Genomic DNA, 26,801 nt, shown 5'->3' with positions numbered 1-26,801 from the left:
TGCTGAGAAAGAGCACCTCTCTGCTGGGGATGCCTTGCTGATAGTATGACAATTTAAAAGTTAATGGTGTCCACTTTGCTACTATGGGGGAAGGGACTGCCTGGGAAGGAAGCCCGTCGGAAGAAGACAGAGGTAAAGGATGAGAAGAGATCTTCACCTATATTTTTTGAGCCACTAAATCTGGTCAGCTCCACGTCTGCATCTTTTAATCATGAAAACCAACACAGTTCCTCTTTGCTTAAAATGCTCCAAAATCCTAAGCTAATTTGCTTTGCAGCCATGGGAATGCTGCATAATAAGGTATTGGGCAAGTCTTGGGCACTACTTCAAATCCTTTTCCAGAGGTGTTCTGGAGCTGGCCCCTACCGGCTCATAAGGGCCCACTGTGTACATCTCTTCCCAACTCTGTCTTCCGTGACATCATGTCGGTAGCTTGAAGTTGGCCAGCGTGGCAGTATTATTCACCATGGATATTAGCAAACGTTGCAAATCAGGATGTCTTCCCTGTCTTTGAAAGCTGGTTGCTAAGCATTTATTCACGCACTGTCTTAGACTCCCTTTCTGTTTAAGCCTTGCTGTAGTGACCACCTACACTCACCCAGGTACCTCACCGAGCTTTTCATTTCCTGCCCTGGCCTCTCTAAACCAGTTCAGCACCTATGTGTGGGGGAAGCTAAGGCCCCAAGGAGCAACCTTTGATTAATAGTGAACAGGACCTGGTGGATAAATGTTCTTCTCTTTGATCCCCAAGTTGGACACTGTGTTTGTTTGTTTGTTTGTTTGTTTTTGAGAGTTTTTGTAAGAGTTTATTTGAGCCAAACTGACAACATGTGCAGGGAAACAAGATCTCAAATGCTCCCCCAAGCTGGAGAGTTTGGATATGAATTTCATAAGGCTTCTCAGAGGATTGATCAACCAGACACCCTTAGGGATAGTCAACTTGATAAAGCATCTTTGATTGGCTTTTCCTCCATCTCTGTTTTCACTCATGTCTTCTGGGATCACTTTCCCAAATAAATGACTTGCGCATAAGCTTTAATGGTAAACTCTCATTTCCGGGGACCCAGGCTAAGATACTCAGCCTATATAAATATTTTTTTTCTCCAGGTTATAGCATTAGCTCATCAAAGACACACAGTTGTGGAAAAGGGTATCAATAGAGCCATTTCATAATGGAGCTGGAGCCACCATCCCAAAGGAAATTGCCTTGCACATCTTACTTCTCAAACTTCAAACCTTTGGAATGTTTGAACTAGGCAAAGAACCTCTGGACTGGGCCAAACCCACATTATATTCTAAACAACTGCTTGTAAAGCTAACAGGAAAGCAGACATCCTGAGTATGAGGACTGAAAATATAGGACATTCTTTAGAATTACCATGTTTCCCCAAAAATAAGAAAAGCAGACATCCTGAGTATGAGGACTGAAAATTAATAGGAGATCCAATATATTATATTATTATATTATATTATATTATATTATATTATATTATATTATATTATACCGGGTCTTATAGTAAAATTAAAACCGGGTGTTATATTAATCTTTGCTCCAAAAGATGCATTAGAGCTGATTATCCAGCTAGGTCTTATTTTGGGGGAAACACGATAGCGCCACTATCTGTAGCTAAAGAACATCTTAGCTCATTTGCACCTGTAGAAATCCCTTCCTTGGCTTATTGGCACTAATAGAAATTCCTTTCTTCTATTCACGTAATTATTTCCCTTCCCTTTCTCATAAATACCTCTTGCCTTTACCTCATAATCAGAACACTGCTTGGGTTTCTGCCTGAATCAGTGCTTCCTGGATAGCTATCCTTTGATCTCAAATAAATGCCCTTTGCTTCCCACTTTGGTTTTTCCTTGTTAAAGTTATCACAGTAAAGAAAAGGAATAAGATTCATTCCAGATTTGTGAAGATCTCCTACAGAATTCCTTCTTTCATATGTACATTTTTCTCTCCAGGCTGCCCACTCCAAATCTCACTCCACCATCATTTCTTGCAATGTGGTCTTAGAGGAGACCACCCCAGTATACTAAGCCATAGCTAATTATGTCAACAGAGAACCCCAAGTGGACACAGATAGCACATGACAAAATTGGAAGATCACAGGGAGAGAGGGAATTCAGTTGCATTTCCACATATCAAAATGTATTTGCATGTTTCTGGACAAGAATCATTTTCATTGCTATCAGTTATCTACAGTTTATAGACTGAAAAAAGAGCTCGAAGACCGTGAAAGGCAGACACGCCACAGAATTAGATAACCCAGAAGGGTATGTTTAGATAACATCTGCCTATTTTTCCATCGGAGATACCCAGTAACCATTTTTGCTTCATTTCCGTGTCTTTCATATTTTTCCCTACATTGTCTAGTTGAACCTTTTTATTTCACAGATAAAGAGAAGGAGGCCTAGATGAAAATAGCAGTCATTATAATGTATTTGCCACAAAGAAAGGCAATCATGTGTGAAGCTCAAGACACTTGCTTTTCCAGGACAGGGCTGGACCTTTGCTTCCGATCTTTACTACTCACGGCCTCCTTTCATCACTATGTTCCTTTATTTCCGCATGGACTGTGACTTCTCCCACTGACCTGTTGCTTTTCATTTCCTAACAGCATCAATTGGCCAGCCTCCTTCTTACCCTGGGTCCAGGTGACAGTCTAGTTTGCCTGGTGACGTCCCATAGCTAACCTCAGTCACTGCCATTTTATTTGCCAAACTATGAATAAAGGTAGAACTTTATGTTGTTTCTGCACTGTGTGTACAAATTACCAAATACAGGTTAACCTGAGGTTTGTGATCAGAAAGCAAGAATTGTTTTGCATTCCACACATCTAAAGTAGGTTGGTTTAACATTAAATATCTTTTCACACCTTGCTGGTTTCTCACTTTCTGCTTTTTCTCAAAAGAGTTAAACAGCATGCAAAACAGTGGGGGATTCCCACATTAGTTAGCAGGGCTGCTATGTCTCACTCACTAACCCGTCAATCCTCCCTCCACTTTCCCTACTTGAGCATTCTCTGCATCTTATAATCTGCCAGGGGCAGCAGTCCTTCACAGAGTGGCCAGTGTGCAGTACAAACAGAGGCTTTGACACGCACCGCAGGCTGAAAATGCTTTGAATCAAGAATGGCAAGGACGTGAAATAAAGCAAATGCCATGACAGGAAATCAGATAGCAAGCCTCGTCAGTTTGCACTGGGACAAGATACAGGGAGAGTGGCATTGGATTTCCCAGCATTTGCTGCAGTCAGGCAAGGTCCAGCGGCATGCGGGGTTTATGAAATATGGCTACAATCACCACAGGAAGTTAAACGATATCTTGATTTATTTCCATTTGCATGACTTGCTATAAATAGTGTGGCCTTGGCCTCCTTGTACCATCTAAAGAAAAGGATTTATGGTCCTATTGTTCTTTCTTCCTTCTGTCTTATTGGTAAGCGAAAGGGCAAGGTGGAAGGCATACTCCCAGTTGGCTCCCAGTTGGCAAAGTTCTGAGATTAGACCAGCTGGACTGAGGAGGAGACACATGAGACTGGCATTTTCCTGGTGAGATAAGACATGCTCAAACAAAGGAAGCTGTCTTAGCATGCCTACCCTAAAATACAGTATAATTTGTGATAGGGTGCCACCTAGTGGTCAGTGGTAAATTTATGTTTTCAAGTTCAGGTTATAATAATACAGGTGAAGTCACAACGATCTAAACTGGTACTCTCCAATATATCTGTAATGCGAACCACATATGTGAGAAGTGCGTGGAGAACTGGGGACCATGAAGGGCATTTCCAAGGCCAATTCTGAGGCTTAGTATGACAAGGTCTTGGGGCAGGTGGTAGCAGTGGCTATGGAAATGGGCAAAAGCCATCAGAGGCATTTCCCGAGTGTGGATAATGAAAGATGATTCTAGGCTTTGACCCTATAGCTAGGCTATTCATCTGGTCCAAGGCTCTGTTGGATCATCCAGAGACTCTGGAGCACTGAGCCTTGTTCTAGGACCCCAACTCTGACTTCAGGCTGGATTTTCCTGAGGTCGGGGAGGGTGTTGAATGAAGACTATTCATGCTGAGGGTACTGAATGGTGCCCCATAGGACTGCTGTATATTGTTTCACCCAGGTTTTATGAGGGTCACTGGCCCAGCACAAATGCTGCTCTAGGCTGACATATACACATGGAAGGCTGGGCCTACGAGGGACAATTCAGCTTCCTGAAGGCCCAAGGTGACCCAGGCTGACCCAAATGTTTCCATCTGCAACTCACCACCACCACCAACACACACACATCTGTGGGGAGGTTTTTTGTTTTTAGGTTCTGAAGCTAGCACTTCACTTTATCCCAAAGAATGTTGCAGATTGATGAGCTGTTTTCTGACTGCTTATTTCCTTCGGGATCCCCTAGGTATGTAAAATCTATTTGCTTTACCCAATGGGGTAACTGGGCGTGGCTCTCTCAGTTGGAGCCAACTGTTGACATTCACAGGGGACCAGTAGAGGGTGAGACAATGAGGTTCCCGGAGATTCCTACGTACCTCGGGCAGAACCGCCTCCTCTTCTTTATGCTAGATTCAGAGAACGTCTTAACTAGAATGGATAGTGCAGGGACATTTAAACAGTTGCTTAACCTCTTAATTTATAATGGCCCAGCAGTCCTAAACACAAAAAGAACTTGAAACAATTCACAATTTGCTTTACAGGTACAGACCTGCCTAATAAATTGGAGTTCCCAAAGGAGGCTGAACCAGAGTGAGAAACAGCAGGTCCTGAAAAGAAAAATGACTGTAAGAGTGAAACCCTATTTAATTTACATAAAGAGTATCTGCCTTTGGTTTTTCTTCCATCAGCACCTTCTATTGATGTATGTCTGCACACCTGTCATGCAATGGAAGAGAAGTTACATGGATAATGATGTTGGCTGTAACACTGTTTATAATAGCAAAAAATTGGAAACTATCTCAATGATCATTGTGGAGGATTGGTAATATACACCAAAACACGTCCATACCATGAACTCCTAGGTAATTATTAAGAAAAAGGTAGAGAAAACAACAAAAGGACAAAAATACTTGAAAAATTATAGTTTTCAAAACATTGGGCATTAGGTGATAAAGGACAGTGATCCTAAGGGGACTTTTTAATATGGCCTCTCCGCCTCATGGACCTCGCCTTGTCCCTTGTTCTCTCTGCTCAAGCCACACTGAATGTGTGTTCACCCCTCACACTCACCATGATCCCTCTCACCACAGGTCCTTTGCACCTGCTCTTCCCTTTACTTGTTAACTTCTACCCATCCTTCAGATCTCAGCTTCCTCAGGCTTTCCCTAAGGAAAGTGCATATCCTCCAAATATGTACTCTCAGAACAGCTTTTTTCTGATCCTTCTACATCTCATTTGTCATAATATATATTCAAATATATACATACACATACGTATGACTCTTTTGACAATGTCTGTAGCCTCATTGGTCTATAAGTAGACAGGGTCTATGTTCCTTTTCATTCCCTTTTGAATCAACACCCAGCAGAATACGTTTCATAACTATTTGTTAAATGTGTAAATCAGTGAATGCAATTCTTATTTGGGATGATTTTCAAAATATGTAACAACTAATACGGCCTGGGCTCTCTCATTTAGCACTAGAGTCAGCTGTAAACAACCAGTACGTTGATGTTCATACATGTGAACATCAACTACATATTAGCCCTGCTATTACAATACCGAAGGTTCTAATATAAACTTAATGCTTTCATTCTGATCTATTACAGGATTTACATGGGACTTAAATAATACATTTAAATGACATATGCAAAAAATCAAATCATATCTATTTGCTTAGTCTGATTTAGACACCGAATCAGTTAGGATTCATTTCAGCTGCATGTGATAGAAAATCCACATTAACAATGAACAAGCCGGGGCCGGCCCAGTGGCTCAGGCGGTTAGAGCTCCATGCTCCTAACTCCAAAGGCTGCCAGTTCGATTCCCACATGGGCCAGTGGGCTCTCAACCACAAGGTTGCCAGTTCGATTCCTTAAGTCCCGCAAGGGATGGTTGGCTGTGCCCCCTGCAACTAGAAAACGGCAACTGGACCTGGAGCTGAGCTGCGCCCTCCACAACTAAGACTGAAAAGACAACAACTTGAAGCTGAACAGCACACTCCACAACTAAGATTGAAAGGACAACAACTTGACTTGGAAAAAAAGTCCTGGAAGTACACACTGTTCCCCAATAAAGTCCTGTTCCCCTTCCCCAGTAAAATCTTAAAAAAAAAAAAATACAATGAACAAGCCTTGCATGTGACAAGGTTTTACTGTCACACAAACACACAAGTGCAGGCTGGAAGTGGTATGGAGAATCTAAGGTGTCATCAGGAACCCAGGCTCTTTAAGCTTTCCAGTCCTCCATCCCTCTTACTCCTGTCTTCATGGTCTTGAGGGCGTTGGAGTTCCAGCCATCACATTTACATTCCAGGCAGTAGAATGGAGGATTGGGTGAAAAGAGAGATGAGGAAGTATGATTTATACCCTGGGGGAAGAAAGAGGCAGCAGTTACTACACGTGAGCAGCCAGATGTCAGGTTTAACAAACAAGGCATTCAAAGCAGCCATTTGTTTTGTGTCTCAGCCTGTAGACAGTGATGCTCTTGGCTAGAAATGTCTGGGAGCACTCACCGCTTTCCTCAGTTTTGAGGCTGGCCCAGCCCAGTGGTGGTTATGCTGTCAACAGGTCTCTCAGCAGCAACCATCAGGGAATTTTGAAATAAACAAGGTTTATAACTCAGTCCTGGAGAGTACACAGCACACCTAGGGCCACACACAGGTCGCAGTAGAGACAGAGAGCGTGGACTAGGGGTTCTGCCTTTATGGGGGTTGGGGATAGGGTGCCTAGAGTTTTGTGGGTTCATTCTTTATTGGTGAATTTAAAACATAAGAATGGAATTAAAGTGTGAAGAGAAAAACAGGGTCACTCCAATACTAGCAAACTGAATTCAGCAACATATAAAAATTATGCACCATGACCAAATGAGATTTACCCTAGGAATGCAAGGTGGGTTTAACATCTGAAAGGCAATTCTTGTAATATTATAGTATATCATATCAATAAAATGAAGAAACAAGAACCACATAATCATCTCAACAGACACAGAAAAGCATTTGGCAAAATCCAACACCTTGTCATGAAAAATACACTCAACAAACTAGAAATAGAAGGGAATTCCTTACCCTAATAAAGCACCTACAAAAAACCCCAAAACTAACAAAATATTTAAATGTAAAAGACTGGATGCTTTCCCCCTAAGATTTTTATTAGTTTCAGGTGCACAAAACAATGTAATAGAGATTTCACCCCTTCCCCAATCTATTGCCCCACTGAAGGATGTCCACTCTTGCTATTTCTATTCAAAAATGTACTAAAAGTCCTAGCAGGGAAATTAGGCAAGAAAAAAAAAGGCATCCAGACTGGAAAGGAAGAAGTAAAACTCTCTCTATTTGCAGATGCTATCATCTAGTATATAGAAAGTCCTAAGGAATTAACTGAAAAACTGTAAGAACTAATACACAGGTTCATCAAGGTTCAGGATACACGATCAGTATACAAAAATCACTTACGTTGCTATCTAGTTATAATGAACAATCTGAAATGACATCTGCTGACACATGCTACAACATGGATGAATCTTGAAAATATGCTAAGTGGAAAAAGCCAGTCACAAAAGGTACACAGTGTATAGTAATTCTCTTTATATGAGATATACAGAATATGCAAATTCTCAAATGGTCAATTTGAAACAGAAAGCAGATTATTGATTGCCAGGGGCTGGCAGTTAGGAAGAATGGTAAATGACTAGTAATGGATACAGGGTTTCTTTTGAGTGTGATGCAAATATTCTGGAATTAGTGGTGATGGTTGCACAACTTTGTGAATCTACTAAAACCCCCCAAATTATACTCTTCAAATAGGTGAATTGTATGGTATGTGTGAATTATATGTCAATATAGCTATTTTTTTTAAAAGGATGAGCAAGGATGAGCAAAGAAGCTGGTGAGCATGAGAATATGTCTAAAACACATATACAACAACAACAGCTAAATTAGGGGGTGAAAAGCATCATAGAATTAATATAATGGACAATTATTGGGGTTGTGTGCTCACACACATGGAATAATTTTAATTTCAAAAAGATGAAGAACTGCAGTTGATGAAAACATATTGAATATATAAAAAGTCATAAGTTCAGAATAATTTTTTGAAAAGGAAATAGTTCTGGAGATTGCTGGAACATCAAACTTATTCCTCTGAAACCTGATAATTATAGGGAAAGGACTAAACATTCATCCTGCCTTTCTGTAAACTAAATTTCAGTGTAACCAAATATCCCTGTGGATAAGGAAAAGTTTTTCAGTACAGAAGAATTCTAGCTAGGGCTGGGAGTAGGGTAAATTGAGTGGGTGCCTAGAGAATGAAGTTTAAGAAGGCACGCACATAGCCCTGATTCTAGTTAACAAATGCATGAATGTCCAAATGAAAAAATTATTTCAACCATTAGTGAAAAATAACTGGTTCAGACAGTGGCCATTATTAATGCTTCTAAAACCACTAGCAGAAAGGCTGATAGGAAATGGGTAAAAATCAGGCTGTCACTATCTGAATCCAAGGATCAATCTTAATGTCACAAAAAGTGAGACAACCAACCTTCTGTGCCTTCTGATGGGGTTGCAGAACGTACACCTAGGAAGAAAGCACCACCTAGGAAGAATTCTCAGGAAAAATTTTTTTGACTCATAACATAATCAAGCCTTTAGAAGTAACCTGTAGTCCACAGGACATATTGAGGATGCAGTCACAAGGAAGCAATATGCCAGGGATCTTATACTGGATTCTAATTTCATCAGTAAGTCAAGGTAGGGAATAATAAAAGGGGAGGGAACTGTTCTAGATTAAGAGAAACACAAGTAAAATGATCTTGCTTGATCCTGATTCTAAACAGAAATTACCCCCAAAAAAACATTTACCCTATAGAGGTAATTTCAGTATGGTTTGGTGATTGAATGATATTAAGGAAATATTTTGAATTTTGTTAGATGTGATAATGGTATTGTGGTTCTGCAAGAAAATACTTGGATATTGCTTTTTGAGTTGCATGTCGAAGTGTTTAGATGTGAATGATATGCTCTCTGGGATTTGCTTTAAAACACTCCAGCAACAAAACATAATAAGGAGGACGGGTTAGATGAAACATGTGTATGGTTAAATGAAGCTAGGGAATGAACTCATGGGATTTGTTATACTTCCTACTTTTGAGTATGTTTGGAAGGTTTTGCAATAATATTTTCCCCAAAAGATATGGGTACACCTTTATTCCAGAGAAACTCTTTTAACTGTGCACAGGTTTAAGAGTGAGCTCAGCAGCTGTGTTTGTAAAATGAAAATTGGAATTGACTTCAATATTTGTCAATAAAAGAAGAGATAAATAGAGGTAATGTGATGAGGTTGTCTGTCAACAGCCTTTCCCAGTTCCTCCTGTTTAATAAAATTCTGATTATATTTATCCCTCACGGGAATGTTTTGTGGATGCATCATGATAGAGCCAAAGCATGCATTGGAATCTCCTTTTGCCAGTAATTGCCTAGCGGTGGGCAGGCAACCAATTTCACGGAGGAGATCTTAGGGGACATTTTGGTGAGAGGCTTCTAGGAAAGATTCACCATACTTCTTTGATTCTAAGACACAATATTTCTGTCATCTCTAAAATTGGCAGGCTTCTCACAACTGATAGCATCTCACAATCACTGTCTGACAGTTGGCTGTTGTGTGTTGTGTTTGTCATTCCCTGTGTATGCACGAACTTGATCTGAAAACCTACCATTTGTGACATCTTCTGGTAAGATCTAGAAAGTGCCAGAATTAAAACCTGCAGAATGGGCCTTCTTGACACAACACTATGTGAGGAGATGCTGTAGTGCCAGTGGTCGTGAAGTCTCAAATGATATAGGCATTAATTATCTCACTGATGAGAAATCTGCAGGTAAGCTCTTCCATTGCTGAATCAGTGACTCAACAATGCCAGGATGCAGTTTGACATTCCTGGGATTCTTTCTGTCTTCTGCAATGGGCCCAAGATAATTGCCACAGCTCTGAGCATCATGCTCTCGCCTCCCCATTTTCAGAGCAGGAAGGGGGAGAAGAGGGCAAAGATGATGGCTGTGTGACAATGTGGACAGGCCTTGAGAGTATTATGTTAAGTGAAATACTCATATGTCAGACAGAGAAAGACAAACACTGTATGATCTCTTCTATGTGGAATCTTAGGGGAAGAAAAGAGCTTATAGATACAGGGAACATATTGGTGGTTGCCAGAAGCAGGGGCGGGGGTGAGGAGCACAATGGGAGCAGGTCAAAAAGTACAAACTTCCAGTTATAAAATAAGTAAGACATGGGGATGTAATACAGAGCATGGTGACTAGTAATACTCTACTGCATATTTGAAAGTTGCTGACAAAGTAAATAAAAAAAGTTCTCATCACAAGAAAAAAATTATTTGCAACTACGTATGGTGATAGACATTGTGGTGATCATTTTGCAATAAAGACAAGTATTGAATCATTATGTTGTACACCTGAAACTGATATGTTGTATGTCAATTGTACCTCAATAAAAAAAAATTAGACAAATTAAAAGAAAAAAAGAATAGCCTAAGAAGACATGACGCATTCAATATAATGTGGTATCCCATTCCCGGAACAGAAAAGGAACATTGTTCAGAGAATGGAGAAGTCCCCCCGTAATAGTAAAAGTACGGATCAAGCTGGTTTCTTGGATGTGACGGATGTACCATAGTAATTTAATAACTAAGATGTTCACAACAGGGCAGACTAGGTGGGGAGTATACAGGAATTATGCATCATCTTTGCAACTCTGTAAATCTTAAACTCTTCTAAAATAAAACGTTTTGTTTTTAAGCGGGAACCCCAACAGTGCTTTCTCACAGAGTTGTGAGAAATCAATGAGAGATTAAAGCCAAGTGCAAGGTTCAATGCTTAGCACATAAACGTCAGGTGTGGTTACTGTGATTTTACGTAAAATGAGAGACAATTGCTTGGACGCTTAAGTATTTTAGTCCGGATTAGCAGAAGGCAATGGCACGCAGGCCCCGCCCACCCTACCCAGCACATACCCAGAGGCGCAAGCGCGCGCGCACGCGCACATGCGGCAGTGGGTGGGGTCGGGAGGACGCCAGCGTGGGGCGGAGCCAGCCACAGTTCCCACGCCGGCCGCGGCCCCCGGAAGTAGTGTGTACCGTGACTCGGCGGGGCGGAGACTGTAGAAGGCGGGATGCAGGGGCGAAACCTTGGTGGAGACGGTGCTGCAGTTGCTAGACGACGTGAACCAGCCTTCGTCACTTCCTCAGCCCTCGGTCTGCCCACTGCGCTGGCCGGAACCTAGGGGCCTGGAGCAGGGGTGGGCAGAGTCGTCCTCAGAGGTCCAGGATAGCAGCCAGCCCGGCAGCTGGAGTCGAGGCCACGCCACCTGCGGGGGAGACCTCAAGCCGAGGCGGGAAGATGGCTGCAGACAAGCCTTCAGGTAAGGCGCCCGCGCTCCTCTCGCTGGGACGGCGGGACCCGCGGGTGTGGGCCAGCGCTGCGCGCGGAGGCGGCGGGGCCCGGAGTGAGGACTAGGGGTTGAGGACTCGAGGGCGACTTTAGTTTGGCCGTGCATTTCTCTCCCCTCTCCGGTCTCAAGGCCGTCGGTAGGGTCCGATAGTTTTTTTACCCAAGTGCAGCTTGAAGCCGCTACTGACCGCCTTTGCCCAGTTTTCCAGAATATCGCTGGCTGGAAAAGCTTGCATTTATGTGGCCGATTCACAGACTTTTTCGAGTTCCCAATGGGGACGGCAAAGCAAGGAAAGTTCACCCTGGAGCAAGCACACAGCTGCTCAGGCTAAGACTCACCTGGGCTGTTTTGGCCTCATCAACCTGCCCCTGGTCAGGTACATGCTATGTAATGAGCTTTGTGTAAACCACTTATTTAAATAGACATGAAATCATAGTGTGTTGCTCTGGTCTGTGCTTTCTAACATCTTGCGTTTAGAACCTGTTTTCCCTAGTTTCTCATGACTGGCTAATTTAGTCTCATTGATTTTGTTTATGGATTACTGCCCTATTCCTAGAATCTTTTTCATTAAGAAATATAAAATTATTTCCAGCCTACCTCTGGGACGGTGTGTTGTATGTTTCCTAAAAAAAATTAATGTTCTCTGTGGCATCCACAGAGTTGGAAGTGGTCAGCACTTAGACTTTACAGTGAAATTACTGGGGGGAAAAAAAGAAGAAGGGAAAAAAAACTCAGTGTGCTGTAGGTTGTCGTAGGTCCGGATCTTAGTAACTGACAGATAAACTTGATTTGATATTTTAGTGAGTCCATCCTAATACAAGTACAGATGAATACAATTGCTAGAGGACCTCTTCAGTAATCAGCTGAAAAGAAAAAAACAACAGAAAAAAGGTTTAGAAAGTTGAGGCTAATGGCGTGTGTTATAGAAGTTTAGATAGGCCGTCAGGGAAAGCCTCTGGTGAAATGAGGAGTAAACCATAGGGAATGGGTGGGTCGGGAAAACGTTTCAGGGAATAAGCATGACCTGCCCAAGGCTGGACCAGGGGCACCCACATCTTCATTCTTAATTTAGGACAGTGTCTCTCTTCACCAGGTTTGCCACCCATACCTACTTGCCTATACCATTGCACTTGCCAGGAATGACCTTTTTAGGCCTACAGCCCATCTAATTTTCAAGTCCTGCCTCAGTCATAAAGCACTGTTCTACTTGTTCATTCATTCATTCGCAAAGATCGAGTGCCACGTGTTGCCTTAGATGTTGAAGAAATGAATATGACGTACTCCCTGCCTTTGAGGACCTACTGTTCAGTCTGCCAGGGACACACCTCTAATGACACTCCCATTCAGTACAAGCTATGTAATAATATATATAGCAGAAGAATAAAGTCCACAGTGACTTGCGGGCTGTTTCTTTGGTTGGTTTAAGTTTATAGGCCGTATTGTAGGAAACTTCCTATCTTGATAATAAGGTTGAATCTGTGTTAAGTGGGTGAGTGTTTAGTGTGGCTCTTGAATCTCTCGGCTCCTCTCCATCCGCATTTCACTTGTACTAGGTCTGGCCTGTATCTCTCATTGTGATCAGTTTCACAGGAAGCAGCCTCTTGAGTGATGCTTGTCTCTTCCTAGCCAATCCATTCTTCTCACTGCTGCCTTTTCGTTTTCTTTCTAAAACTAATTGGATCATACCATTACCCGGCCTATAAACTTTCTAAGACCTTACCATCTTTTGTGCATCAAAACCTCACTCCTTCATGTCATTTGTGAGGCTCTTCACAGTCTGTTTCCAGCTGAAGTTTTTATATCAACACATCTAGCTCTTCACACCACAAATGACTCTCGTGGAAAGCATGGTGTTCTTTTGAGCTTCTGGGTAGTAATGCCCTTTTTCCTCTTCTCTGGTGAACACTCTCCTCATTCAAAATCTAGTTTATATGCTCCTTCATCTCTGAGCTCCTGAGCCCAGGGCCCTTTTCATAGAGGATCTTATGTGCTTGTTTTTCATTAGGTAAAAAAAAGAAGCCCATGAAAGAGTTTAGGACGGTAAGTGACCTACCTGATCACGCTGGCAATGGTAGAGGGTGAGTTTAAGTGAAACAAGACTGGAAACCCAGACACTAGCTAAGACCAGCTAATGTTGTCATATTTATATATTCAGTAAATATTCACCAGTGGCCTGCTCTGCCAGGCACTACAAAGTCTCTGTTGTAAAGGAGCTTATAATGTGGTATGAAGGACAGGTATACATGTACACAAAATAAGAAATAATTATGATTTCAAGTTGTGATGAATACTGTGAAGAAAAGAAAAATGAGTAAGAGGATGGAGGATAACAGAGCAAGGACTCTATTTTGAATAGATTGGTTAGAGAAGGAAGAGCTGTCTTAGAGGGGACATTTGAACAGAGACCCTAAAGATAAAGAGCCAGCCATGTGGGGGAAGAATGTTCCAGATAGGAGGAGCAACAAATGGGGAATGTTTGAAAACAGCGAGAAAACCCCTTGAGGAAAAGGGATTTTTGTGTTAGTTATGCTCTCTCTCCAGCGCCTAGAACAATGGCTGGCTTATAGGAGGCACTCACTACGTGTTTATAGCATAAGTGAGCAAAGGAAGCATGGCGAGAGATGAAGTCAGAGATGTGGCAGGGACAGTTTATGTCAGGCCTTGTAGGCCATGGAAGAAGTTCAAATTCATTCTAACTAATGAGAAGCCATTGGGAGGTTTCAGCAAGGGCATGATGTGATCCGATTTAGATTTTAACTGAGCCAGGTGACAATTGATAAGTTAGGAGATGGAGTTTGAAATCAGGCAGTCTAGGTTCATTCTAGCTTGGTATTTGTGAGACCTTGGGCACATTTTAGGAAACTTTAAAGTCTCGGCTTGCTGATGTGTAGAAAGAGAATGATAATATCTACCTCACAGGATTGGTAAAGGGTTAGATGAGATCATCTCAGGCCCTGGTTTTTAAAAATGATGACTAATATTACTGTAGGGTAGTTAGTGGTAGGATGGAGAGGAAAGGCAGACGTGAGAAAAGTTTAGGGAGTAAATAGAATCTGTCATTGATTGGATGCAGTAGGTGCGCAGAACCTTTCCTTGGAAAAGGTTCTTAGTTGAGCCTCAGTTTCTTCATTTGCAATTTGGGGTCCTAATAGTTTTCTAATTCCCAATAGCCTTCTAATTGATTTACTTCACAGGGTTGTAGCCTGTGGGGATCAGCTGAGGTAGGTAGGGGGTGTGTTTCAGCCCTCATCTGGGAAGCAGAGCCCAGTTAAGGTGCTAACTTTTTACTTGGAAGGAGCAAGCCCAGGGTAGCGAAGGGAGAGAGAGAAGGAAGTAGGCGGAGGGAGTGCAGTACATTCCATCCCTGGCTACTGCTTCCCCTTGAGCTAGGAAGACACACAGCGGGTCACTTACATGTGGGATTTTTCTAGAAGGTTTTCAAAGAGAAACTACACTTTAGAGTAGTCCATATAAGAGAGACAGAAGGGATGATTTGTCCAGCTTCCTCCTGTTTTCTGTTTCCAGGTGGTCAAGACTCCAGGTGGGAACTAAGTTACTTGTGCATCTAGGTTGTATGGCTTCTCAGTGACTGTCAGCCAGCGGTTTTCACATCCTGAATTGTATTTCTACCAAGTCGTAAAGCGAGGGGTGTCCCAGGGTGGATGGGGTGCCGACCAGAGACAAAAATTGAAGGGGCAGTGGAAGGTTCACAAGGTTTGTGTCCCTATATACTAATAACATATAAAAGTGGTATGAGGCCAATATCATTTTTGACTAAGGAAATACCAGCAATGTTTTAGAATGATTTATTTGACTTTACTTTTGGTAGTTATTTGAAAGGAGAAAGTGGCTGGAGTTAGAAAACAAAATCTTATATTTGAATTTGTCTGAGAATTTGCACTATGAAGATGGCAGTAATAGGCTTAAGAGGAAAAGGATGCTGTGCATGAGGGAAAGACAGGACCAGCTGAATAAGACATTCAGGCGAAGAGTACTTAAAAAGGGCTTTGAAACTTTGAGCCAGACTGACTGTAAAAATGGTAGGAGGAACAAACAAATGGAAAAACTTGAAGCCAAGGCTATTTTTTATTTTATTTAAAGCACTAAAAAACTTTTTTTTTTATTAAGCATGTATGGTAAAAAGTATGAAGTCCTCTATGTCCCCACTTTCCATGTAACCCATACTGAGTTTGTGTGTTCTTCCAGACTTTTTCTATGCCTACCCAAGCTCACATTGACTTAAGTATATATATATATATACACACACACATACACACACACACACACACATATATATATATATATATATATATATGCAGATGAGGAAATAAACTATACAGTACTGTCCTACCATTTTTTTCAATGTCCAAGAAGGAATCTGTGCATTTTTTTGTTAGTGTCAATTTTGTTTTTTAAAAAACATCCTTGATAGAATCAAACAACTTCATAATTAGATATTATCTTTTCCAGGTCCTTGAAAAATGTTGTAAAGATTCAGTAGTATAGGTTGGTGTTTCCTGTTTTTTAAATTGAGGTATGATTGACATTGTATTAGTTTCAGATGTACAACATAATATTTGATATTTGTATAATATATATTGCAAAATGATCACCACAGTAAGTCTAGTTTAGTTACACCATCAATCACCATACATATACATAGTTACAAAAATCTGTGCTCATTTGATATTTTTTCAATTTTTTACCACCAATGATTTCAAACATCCAAAGAATTGAAGCAATAAAATGAATATCCATATAACCACCACCTAGTTCAACAATTGTTACATTTTGCTGTTTATTACCTCTATCTCTAGCTACAGAACCATTTCTAAATAAGGTGTAGACATCATGACACTTCATCTTTAAATATTTCATCATATATTTCTTAAAAATAAGGACAGTCACCTGCATAACCATAATACCATTATCATACTTCAGAAAATTAATATTTGAATATATTAGATTTCCCCAGTTGAACCAAAAAATGATACTTAAAGCTTTAAAGAAACCGTGCCTTTCAAATTAAGATCCAATTAAGGTTCATCTATTTTATTTTGGTATGGTTCTTAATTCTTTTTTTTTCCCCTTCCTTTTTTTAAATGAACGACAGTGGTTTTTTTTGAAGAGACTTAAGTCACTTGCCTTGTAGAACATCCCACGTTCTGGATTTGTCTATTTCTTCCTGGTATCCTTGACTTGTTTATCTCCTGTATTTTTTTGTAAACTGAAAGTTATTTCTACAGGCTTTGTTAGATTTAGGTTTAAAATATTTGCAAGATACTTTGTAGGTAATTCTGTATACTTTTTATAAAGTACATATTGTCAGTTCATTATTAGTGATGCTAAATTTGATCACTTAAGACTGTGACAGGAACTTCTTTTTCCATTTGCAATTAGAAGTAATTATGTGATATAGATAAATATCAAATTGTTATGTTATATCCCTGAAACTAATATAATGTTATATGTCAATTATATCTCAGTTTTTTTATAAAACAAGTAATCTATGGTTTAATAATTTGGTTATTATGTAAACATTTACTATTAATGATCTTTAACTTAATCATTTATAACATTGAGTGTTGCAAAAATGTGTTTTTCCTCATTCTGTTACTGTGTCTACATTTATTAGCTGGTATTCTGTAAAGAATAGCTCTCTCGTGTCTACTGGGGTGAATTGTATTTCCTCCCAGAAAGGCATGTTAAATGCTGAAAATTTAATTCATCCTTTCCATTTTACCTACCAGTTTTCAGGTTAAGGAGTTGATGTAGTGATATTTGATATTTTAAGTGTTTTTAATGTTAAAAATTTAGATTAATATTTTGGTCTTATGATTCCAATTTAAAATGTGTAATTTATAATAGAAGTTGACACCTTAATATATTTATATTATCGGGCACTGACATTACAGAGTACCTGAGTTACTATTTTCATAAGTTTAATTTTTTTAGATTTATAAGTTTTCAGAAAAATTTGTCTTTTTAAGTCAAACAATTATACTTCATATTGAATGTATTAAAATTATTTGAAGTAGTTAAAATTTCTGTTTGAAAGTGTTTCACTTTGTAAATGAGATCAAACATTCATCACAGCCCTTTAAAATGAAAACTCCAAATAGAATAAGATGTCTAAATTGAATGGAAAAGTTGGAGGAAAATCTAGGGTTTTTGAGTTTGTAACGTTAATCAAGTGTTTGAAAACCAAAGTTAATCTTTTTACTGTACATAAAATCTACCCTCAGATGTGAAAATAAAAGTACTCATTGGTAGCGATCTGCTTGGCCTGTCTTCCCCAAAGCATGCGGATATTCTTGATGCTTGATATGTTGGTCCTTTATTTCTGCCCTGCTCTACAGGGCGGTCAAGTCTGTAGCACTGCTGGTCACATGTTATTTCTCTGAGTTGTGTAGAAATCAGCCATTATATGTAGCGTTTTGATAAGTCAGGTATACTTGTTCAAGTGATAGAAAACCACAAGTGAGGTGTGTTAGCCTTAGCTCTGTGGTGACTGGTGAACCTGAAGTATTTTTCTTTGAAATAGCGTCCTTATTTAAAGTTTTCCTTCACGAAGGCGTCAACACGATTTTGTGAGTGTAGCAGTAAATTTCCTTAGGCCTTAGCAGTCCTTTTTTTCGTTGGAAAAAAATTTCTTGAACATCATTGGAGTTGTATTTTGAAAAGGGCAGCTTATATGGAAGCCCCCCTCCTCCAATCAGGTTTGAATTATTAATATTCTATAATGGAATGTGTCTGTGCTTTCAGTTAACTGACTTTTTTCAGTTTGGGGAAAGCAGTATGTTTCTTCTCTCCTTCGTTCAAACCTAAAGGCAATTGTTTGGTTAGACATGAAGACTGTTGCCTTAAAGAGCATTAAGGTTTGTGCGCCAAAGAGCTCTGTACGCCTAGAAAGTCAGCCATGTCCAATCGGCCAGGGTAGAAGGAAAGGCAAGCTTATGGATGAACGGTCATACACTCTTTCCATTGGCAATGGAGAATACTTTTGGACAAATAAAGACACATTGTGGAATTACGTGCAGACTCTCTCTGGTAAGAAGTAAGCAGTTACGAAAAAAATGAATGTTTTAAAAACATTTTAAAAACGGATTATAGAAAGAATACCCATTCCTTGAAGAAACTTGAAAAGTGGAAAAAGATAAGGAAAATAAAAATAGTAATCCCATTGAAGTTTGGGGTTTTTTTGGTTTTATCTTGATGTAAAAGAGTGTAGGTACAATAAGGGTTGGTTACTATGTAAAGGCTATTATTATTGGACTCAGTTCTCTGAAATGTCTGTAGAAATGGGATTTTCAGAGTGTCCTGTCAACCTTAGAGCCTAGCTTCTATATTTATTTTTTATCTTAAAGCCAGTTTCCCTCCTTTTCTGCAATTTTAGGAGACTTTTACAGTTCGTAGAGGATAGTATAGCAGTGACCATTTGAGCCAGTCTGCTTTGGGTGGAAAGTAGATACAAGCTTAAACTCTTCAACGCTAAATTGTTGCGTTTCCCTCTGCCCTATATTTATGCTTCACTCTTTGACAGTTGGGCCCAGAAGTCCCATTAAAGAATGTCAGGGTGTATTTTAGAAGATGCGATGGGGATAGCTTGATGGCAAACGAAGAATTTTTGTCATTTGGTTTAAATCTATCTTTCTTTTAAGGGAAGATAGATTTTTAAAATACTTCATGTTTCCTAAAAAAAAGTTGAAGTACTTATGTTTATTATTTAAATGTTATGATGCATATACATGGAGCTGAGAGTTCTGCTTCACTCTAAACTCATACTTTGCATTCAGGGGTCCTGAAATCCTCTGTCCCATTTTTACACATTTTAGAGTAATTGGTCGCTAGCTGCTGTTATTGTGCAGCTGAAAGTTCTGCAAAACAGATGTACTATAGTCAAGGTCATTGTTATTTTATTGGCTTTCTAAAGAAAAAGCTGTTTGAATACTGTCCTTTTAAACTGGTAACCTTTCTCCATTAAACTACGTATTAGTTCTTCCTCCTCCCTACCAGGACTCAGTTCTTATTTATATGTATGCTAACGTGGGAATGAAATACTAATTTATCTGCTAACTTCTAAGTATCAGAAGTAGCCCTTCTAATAAACCCAAGTACCAAAATACTTTTTTGTGGGGCCGATCTAAGTCTTAGATCAGTTCACGTAAACACAAGTTACGTTCTTAGTGTGAGTGGTGATACGCAGGAGTGTATGATCTAGGGGTTTCACAGTGATCTAAGGAGCTGTCCCATGATCAGTTACCCTAAATCTAATTTCGTTAATTTGTATGTTCAAAGTGCAGAAATAAGTATATTGAAAAAATGATAACAACTGCAAGAATCCTCCGTTGTTTTGGCAAAAGGAAATGGGGAAGGGAGCTAATATTTAGCATCTCCAAGCAAATAGTTAGGTCGCCAAGGGCAGACCAGACTGAAGATGTGGCTGATTCTAAGACTTGCGCTGTTTTCACTATGGCATGTTGCCTTCTTCAGAGAGGGCGGACTTGGGCGTCTTTGCTTACTGCTGACACGTGCCAGGCCAGGGCTTCTCTGCTGAGGACTGGTTCCTTGAAGGCTCCTGGAATGTAGATTTCTAGGCAGTTACCAAAATGCCTACGTCGTTAAGTATATATACAGTTAAAGGAATTCTCACACACCCAGAGCACCCCCTTATGCATCTTACTAGGCTCCTGAAGGTAACCATTCATCGGACTTCTAAAACCTTCTATTAGTTTTAGGTAGGCATTTAAAAATAAAACTTCAAAAAAGTAATGTATGCTCAGTATAAAAATGTAAACATTAAGAGGAATATGAAGGAAAGTAAAATCTCTCCCTCCGTCCTACTCCCTAGAGATTACCACTAAGAATTTGATGCCTGTCCTTCCAAACTTTATTCTGTATGTATTCAGAAATACATATCTATGTATCTATTTTTTAAAACATGGAGTTCAGTTGTGTAAAGCTGTTTGCAATCTGTTTCTTTTTTATGACAAGATATAGATATTTTTTTCATATCTAAGCTTGTTTACTCAACTAAAACAATTCAGTGTATCATTGTATTCCTATACTATGATTCAGTTAACAGTTTTCTTAACTGAAGGACATTTAAGTTACTTCTAGACATTCACCATTACAAATAGTGCTTCAGTGAGCATCTCTGTGTACTTGTACACGTGTATTTGTAGGATGAATGCCTAGAAGTGGAATTGGTTGGTCAGAGGCTCTGTATGTAGCCAGTTACTTCCTAGGAGGTTGTACCAGTTTACACATACCCAACAGGTGTCATAATGGAGTAGTTTTAGACTCGTTCAGCTCAGATGTTTACATTTTTATTGGGGTCTGTTTTTAAATTTAAAAAAAAAAGAATCTAGTTCTTAAGCTAGTAAATTGTGGGGCAGGAATCATTAATCTTAGAATGTATATGGACACTTACTCATGTTAAGGAGGCTTTTGTGTTAATCTGGGCTTTTGGATTTCTAAGTTTATGAACACATTCTTTGCTTGGAAATTATCTCTGAGTTCTTATCAATATCGTTTTCTCATTGGTAAATGTTACTATGTTCCAACTGGGTTATAAACTTCTAGAAGGCATTGTACATGTACATATAATCTTGTGTCTCCAGGCCCTGCTTTTGGTATATTGCTGGGTGCACAGATCTAATAGTTTTAAAAGAGTACAACATTCTCAACCTCAACTGTGGAACTTGTATATTTGCAGATCAGGGAGCAGAGAAACAGGAAGGGACAGGTCAGTCCTCTGGGATCACTGATCAAGAGAAGGAATTGTCCACCAATGCTTTCCAGGCTTTCACGGTAAGAGATGGGGCCTCTTAATTAATCTGTTCCATTTTTAGGATCTGTCAAGTATGAATCATTTCACAGTGCATTTTTAAATTTATAATTCAAGAGTGCAATTCAGAGAATAGGTTTAGTTTTAAAATAAAAACATTTTAGAGTTTAAATACGGTGAAAGGAATGGGAGTGATTTGAGCCATTCCCAAGTTTTTATGTTTTCATAAATATATTTTAACTCTCGGTGTTGTTTTTAAGTCATTCAAATTCAGATTTGTAAGTATGAGAGTCAATATTTTCATTTCACTACTCTCTTCAGTTCTTTTTCTTGACTGCTTTAAAATAGAACGCCCAGAGTTTGTCAAAACTTTAACTTTTCTGATATTAAACGATACGGAAAAAACCTTATTTGATTATCAGGTTACATACACGTAAGCAAAGAACTTGATACTTGGGTATTCGGAGTATATTTACTAGAAATTAAAATTTGGAGTAATTAGTCACATTACCTGTCTTTGCTAGCCTTGGCTATTATACCCTTCTAGCCATATTTACCAATATATACTGATGTACATATATGATTACAACATACATAGATAAAGTTTATATTTATGTATATGTCTTATAGTTATGATGCCCATGTATCTGTTAGAGTTTGATTCTTAGGAGATAAATATCCACAATTTCTTTTTCTAGTTTTATTAAGATATGATTGACATATTACAGTTTCTTAATTGATATAAATATTGCTTCATCTAGTGACTTTAGTGTCTTTGGGGGAATTATATTTGTCTTTTTTTTTGAGGAATGTTGGGGAACAGTGTTTTTCCAGGGCCCAACAACTCCAAGTCAAGTCGTTGTCCTTCAATGTAGTTGTGGAGGGCGCAGCTCAGCTCCAAGTCCAGTTGCCGTTTTCAATCTTTAGTTGCAGGGGGCACCGCCCACCATCCCATGCGGGAATTGAACCGGCAACCTTGTTGTTGAGAGCTCGTGCTCTGACCAACTGAGCCATCCGGCCGCCCTATATTTGTCTTTTTTAAGAGTTTTAAAATAAAGACAGGTGAGAAGAAAAAATTTGAGATCTTGCTTTCCCAGCAACTGTCATTAGTTTTGGTTCAAATAAACTCATAAAAAAATGTTTTAAATAAGTAAAGATGAGTGAAGTGTATGTGGATTGTATAGTTCTTAAAGCTGGTGTGTAGTTTTATGTATGTGTGTTTTTATTTTTATTTTAGGCTGGAAATTATGATGCCTGTCTACAACACCTTGCTTGCCTACAAGATATAAACAAAGATGATTATAAAATAATTTTGAATACAGCAGTAGCTGAGTTTTTTAAAAGTAACCAAACAACAACAGATAGTTTGAGACAAACACTCAACCAGCTGAAGAATCAGGTAATACACAAATGAATTTAGCAATAATTGTGGTGCTCTCTATAAATTGTTAGGCAAAAATAGTTAAGGAAAATTAACGTGACTTCTTGTCTAATAGCATAATTTCTAATATATCTGAAACATCTGTTGGTATTTTATTTATATAAAAATTTTTCCAGGAAATGAAAGTTATATTGTATGATTTTATTTTCTATTGGGTTTTTAACTTGAACAGAATAGATTAATATACCAAACTTGAATAAGCTTTGGAGTTTTAAGAAAGAATTAAAGTACAAATATATGAAGAAGCGTAGCTCCTGACATTGATTTATAACTGCAAAGACCTGGTTATTAATAATGTCAGATAGCTTTAGCGTCTCGGATCAGGAGATGAGTAATTAAATAGAAGGTATTCTGACTTATATTTGGTTTAGGACTTGCCTTTTTCATTGGTCTGATCATAATGGCAACATTTCTCGAATCACAGGGCAGACCATTGATACTCAAGAGGGCTAATGACGACGACAAAGACGATGATGATGATAGGCTCAGCTGGCAGACATTTAGAGCTTACTATGTGACACGGCCCTGCTAAGAACCTTGTATATAACATCTCACTTACTCTTCCCAGGAACACCATGAAGTACCTACTATCATTTTTCTCATTTTACAGATGGGAAAGCAGAGGTACAGATAGTTTGTATAATTTTTCCAAAGACAAAGATTTTGCATCATCAGAGCTATGTGAACCCAGTTCTGTTTGACTAGGCCTTGTGCTTTTAATTACGGTTTTGTGCTGTAGAATGTCTTGAGACCTTTTTGAGCCCCTTTCCGGTATTCATGAGTACCACTCTACTGTAAATAACATATCTAAACTATGGTGTAGTTAGAAATAACTGACCCCGTCAGGCTCTTCATAAGTCTTTGCAGGAATAAAGTAACTTTTCAACCCTATTAAAATTCTTCAATGAAAATGAGAATAATAGCCAACATTTATTCAATGCTTACTTGATTACAAATTCCACATTAAGTGATTTTTGTGCCTTACCTCATGTAAGCCTCACATTCAACCATTGAGATAAGTACTTGTTATCTCAGTTTTGAAACGGGGGTTTAGGGAACCTAATAGTTTTAATTTATACAGCCAAGAATGGGGGGGGGGGAGGACTTGAAACAGACCTTCTGACTCTTGAGCCTGTTTTTGTAACTACTTCAGTCTTAGTAAACTTATACGTCGTCGTATTTCATCATTACACTAGTATTATTAGCCATGACTTTATCTGGAGCTCCAGAATCAAAGGAAAGATGATGATGTACCTCGTATACATGCCCTGTGACCTCCTAGAGAGTTTTTTCCAGGGACCATTCATTTGATTTTTGAGCACAAATTCATTCTTAAAACTCTCTTCTTTTTTTTTTAAGAATAAGAAGCTCCTACAAACTTAAGCCAAGAAAACTGCCTTTTGAAATCCTTTCACCAGCCTTTATTCTTAATAAGGTTGGTTTACTAACGCTCACCCCCAGTGCCTTCCAGCTCTCGAGTTTCCTAGAAGTGTTTGTGCTTGCGTCTACTGGCTTTCTCTAAATCATGCTTCCATTCAGTCACATGCCCTGGGCATAGTGACACATCTTTTCAACCTATTCCACTTTCATTGATGTTTTATCTCATTTACTGAGTCGGTTTTATTCTGGCTGGAGGAATTACTAGATTGTTTTGGTGACTCATAGAAAATGTGGTAAAGTTACTCATGTCATAAGTTCAACCATTGCTGAATCCAAAACTCCTTAATTTATCCAAAACCCTTCTTGCTGGCGAAGAATTAACCCTTCTTTAGCTCATTTTTCTCTTTATTACATAACTACTAAAAAGTCATTCTTTGAAAATTGAGTTTTCTCTACTTAAAGAGACTATTTTTAATCACTTGAAGATAGTGACTTGGTAAGTGAAGGAACCCCCAAACTCATTGAGATGCACATGCTGTTGGTTAGCGAGGACCAATTGTTAACATTGAACCCCACTGTCAAGCTCTCCACATGGATGATTGAAATCTTCAGAAGTCAGAATACAAATCACTATGTTTCGGGAACCTTCCGGTTCCTTGCCATTAGCCAAACCAAGGTTGTTAAGTCAATCCCTGTGTATCAAGGTTCTGCTTAATTTAGGGAAATGTCAGTCTTAGAATTAATTACTTAACATTGCTCAGCAATATATTGCTATCTTCATAATGGCAAAGAAAGATTAGTTTTAATACAGGTAGAATTCCAGCTTCATGTGTTACATGGAACCACAGAATGGTTGCCAAACTTGATTAAAATTTGAATGCCAATTGCTGCCACTCACTCATTAGCCTGAAAGCGCACAGTGGGGTAATTTTTTTCTTTTGGTATCATATGTGCATGTTAGAGTTCTAGTAAAGCCATTAAAAGCCAGTTTTCATCACTGCGTGTGACGTGTATTTTTGGTGTTTATTCAAAAAACCCTATTCTTTTTATTATGGGAACAAAACCTGAACATAACAGGAAAATCAGAAAATATGCTTCCTACCCATATGGCTTTGGGCAAGATAATTAGCTATTCATGGTGGTTTCCTTATTTATAAAATAAGAATGATAATATTATCTATGTTCTCAAGGTGAGGATTAAATGTGGTGTTTTCTGTGAAAAAGCTTAATGTACCAGGCCTGGCACATAGTTAAGTAGTTAGCTATTGTCTGGTAATGTTTAAATTGTACTTTAGTTTTTACAAAATGCAATAAGATTTATGTGTACATACTGCATAACATTCTCACAGGGAAGGTCATTTTGAGTTTTGACGACTCCCCATGTAGCCTCTTGCAGCTTATAAGGCTACAAAGTGGGAATCCAACTCAGAAACCATGTTGACAGTTAAACATTGAAGATATCTTCACAGTGGCAAGGGAGCAAATCACCTTGCTAGATACTTAATAAAGTCCCATTAAATTGTTTTACTAAACAGAACTTTATTATAAATAGAATAATTTTTAGTGTGTGAGAGTAATTAAAATCTAGAGGTCCTGTTGAAAATGTGTGAAAATTCTTAGTAAGAAATGTTGGCCAATGGAGGGGGGGGAAGGCGGAACAAAGGAAGGGAAAGAAATATTGGCCAGTGTTCCAGTTTATTGATACAGATTTCTTTCACTTTTGCTTTTTATTTTCTTAGTGCTGTTAGAGCATGATCCCTCTTTATTGTTTTATAGGTCCACTCAGCTGTTGAAGAAATGGATGGATTAGATGATGTTGAAAACAGCATGTTGTATTACAATCAGGCAGTCATTCTTTATCATCTCCGGCAGTATACAGAAGCCATATCAGTTGGCGAAAAGCTTTATCAGTTTATAGAACCTTTTGGTATGTTATCTGTCAAGTCAAAAATTTCCCTATCTTCTCATATTTACAGAGGCCTTTGGTGTTTTACCTAGATAACCTAAATCGGAGAATTACATGTCAGTAAGAAAGAAAAAGAACTGTGTCAGATTTTCTTAATGGTTAGAAAGATAAAAATTATATCACTTTTAGATGAATCCAGGTTTTCTCTTAGCACACCCCACCCCAATTTTTGGTAACTGTTAGAAATGCCATTACTAATGAGAAAGACTTGCTGATTTTTTTCTTGTTGCTGTTTAAATACCTGATCCTTTCTTTCTTAAGTAATATATTAATAAAGGAGTGTTTTGAAATGTTAGGGGACAGCGTAGTATTTTGTCTACTGCCTAACTGAAATAGAGTAGATAGTACAGCAGTGTGTTAGCTTTTTTGTTATCTTAACTAGCTTACAATTATCATCTACTAGTGTAGGAAGAAAGGTAAGGGCAAAAGGAAAAAATGGGAGCAAATAAAGCAGCAAAGCTGGACCCAAGAAATGGTTGTTAGAAAGGGCTATTGGTTTCCACCCAGCAGGCAGATTTCAGTTGTGAGTCACATTTTTGTCTTTTTATCCATGGTTATTTTAAATTCAAAACACTAATGCAGGTTCCTGATTTATAAACACCTGATTGCTGAT

General features: G+C 38.9%; 1 protein-coding gene and 1 long non-coding RNA gene across 5 annotated transcripts in view; both read left to right on the top strand.

Moving 5' to 3' along the window:
* Positions 1–4,777, top strand: part of LOC141567182 (uncharacterized) — a 56,427-nt gene extending 51,650 nt beyond the window's left edge. Inside the window, exon 5 of the long non-coding RNA XR_012489626.1 lies at positions 4,697–4,777. This is a non-coding gene — a long non-coding RNA (uncharacterized LOC141567182). The remainder of the gene's footprint in view (positions 1–4,696) is intronic.
* A 6,543-nt stretch (positions 4,778–11,320) lies between these two features.
* Positions 11,321–26,801, top strand: part of CNOT10 (CCR4-NOT transcription complex subunit 10) — a 56,128-nt gene continuing 40,647 nt past the window's right edge. For 2 of the 4 annotated variants that reach the window (XM_019727736.2, XM_019727735.2), the window contains exons 1-4: positions 11,321–11,581; positions 21,330–21,424; positions 22,639–22,800; positions 25,999–26,149. In XM_019727736.2, coding sequence (XP_019583295.1) covers positions 11,560–11,581; positions 21,330–21,424; positions 22,639–22,800; positions 25,999–26,149 — 430 coding nt within the window. In that variant the 5' untranslated portion in view covers positions 11,321–11,559. Of the gene's footprint in view, positions 11,582–15,206; positions 15,326–21,329; positions 21,425–22,638; positions 22,801–25,998; positions 26,150–26,801 lie in introns of those variants that run through there. The other 2 variants (XM_074312714.1, XM_074312713.1) reach the window with 2 other exon arrangements.

The sequence above is a fragment of the Rhinolophus sinicus genome, linkage group LG10, assembly GCF_036562045.2.
Source record: "Rhinolophus sinicus isolate RSC01 linkage group LG10, ASM3656204v1, whole genome shotgun sequence".
Classification (NCBI taxonomy): Eukaryota; Metazoa; Chordata; class Mammalia; order Chiroptera; family Rhinolophidae; genus Rhinolophus; species Rhinolophus sinicus.
This window is presented reverse-complemented; position numbering and strand designations above follow the sequence as displayed.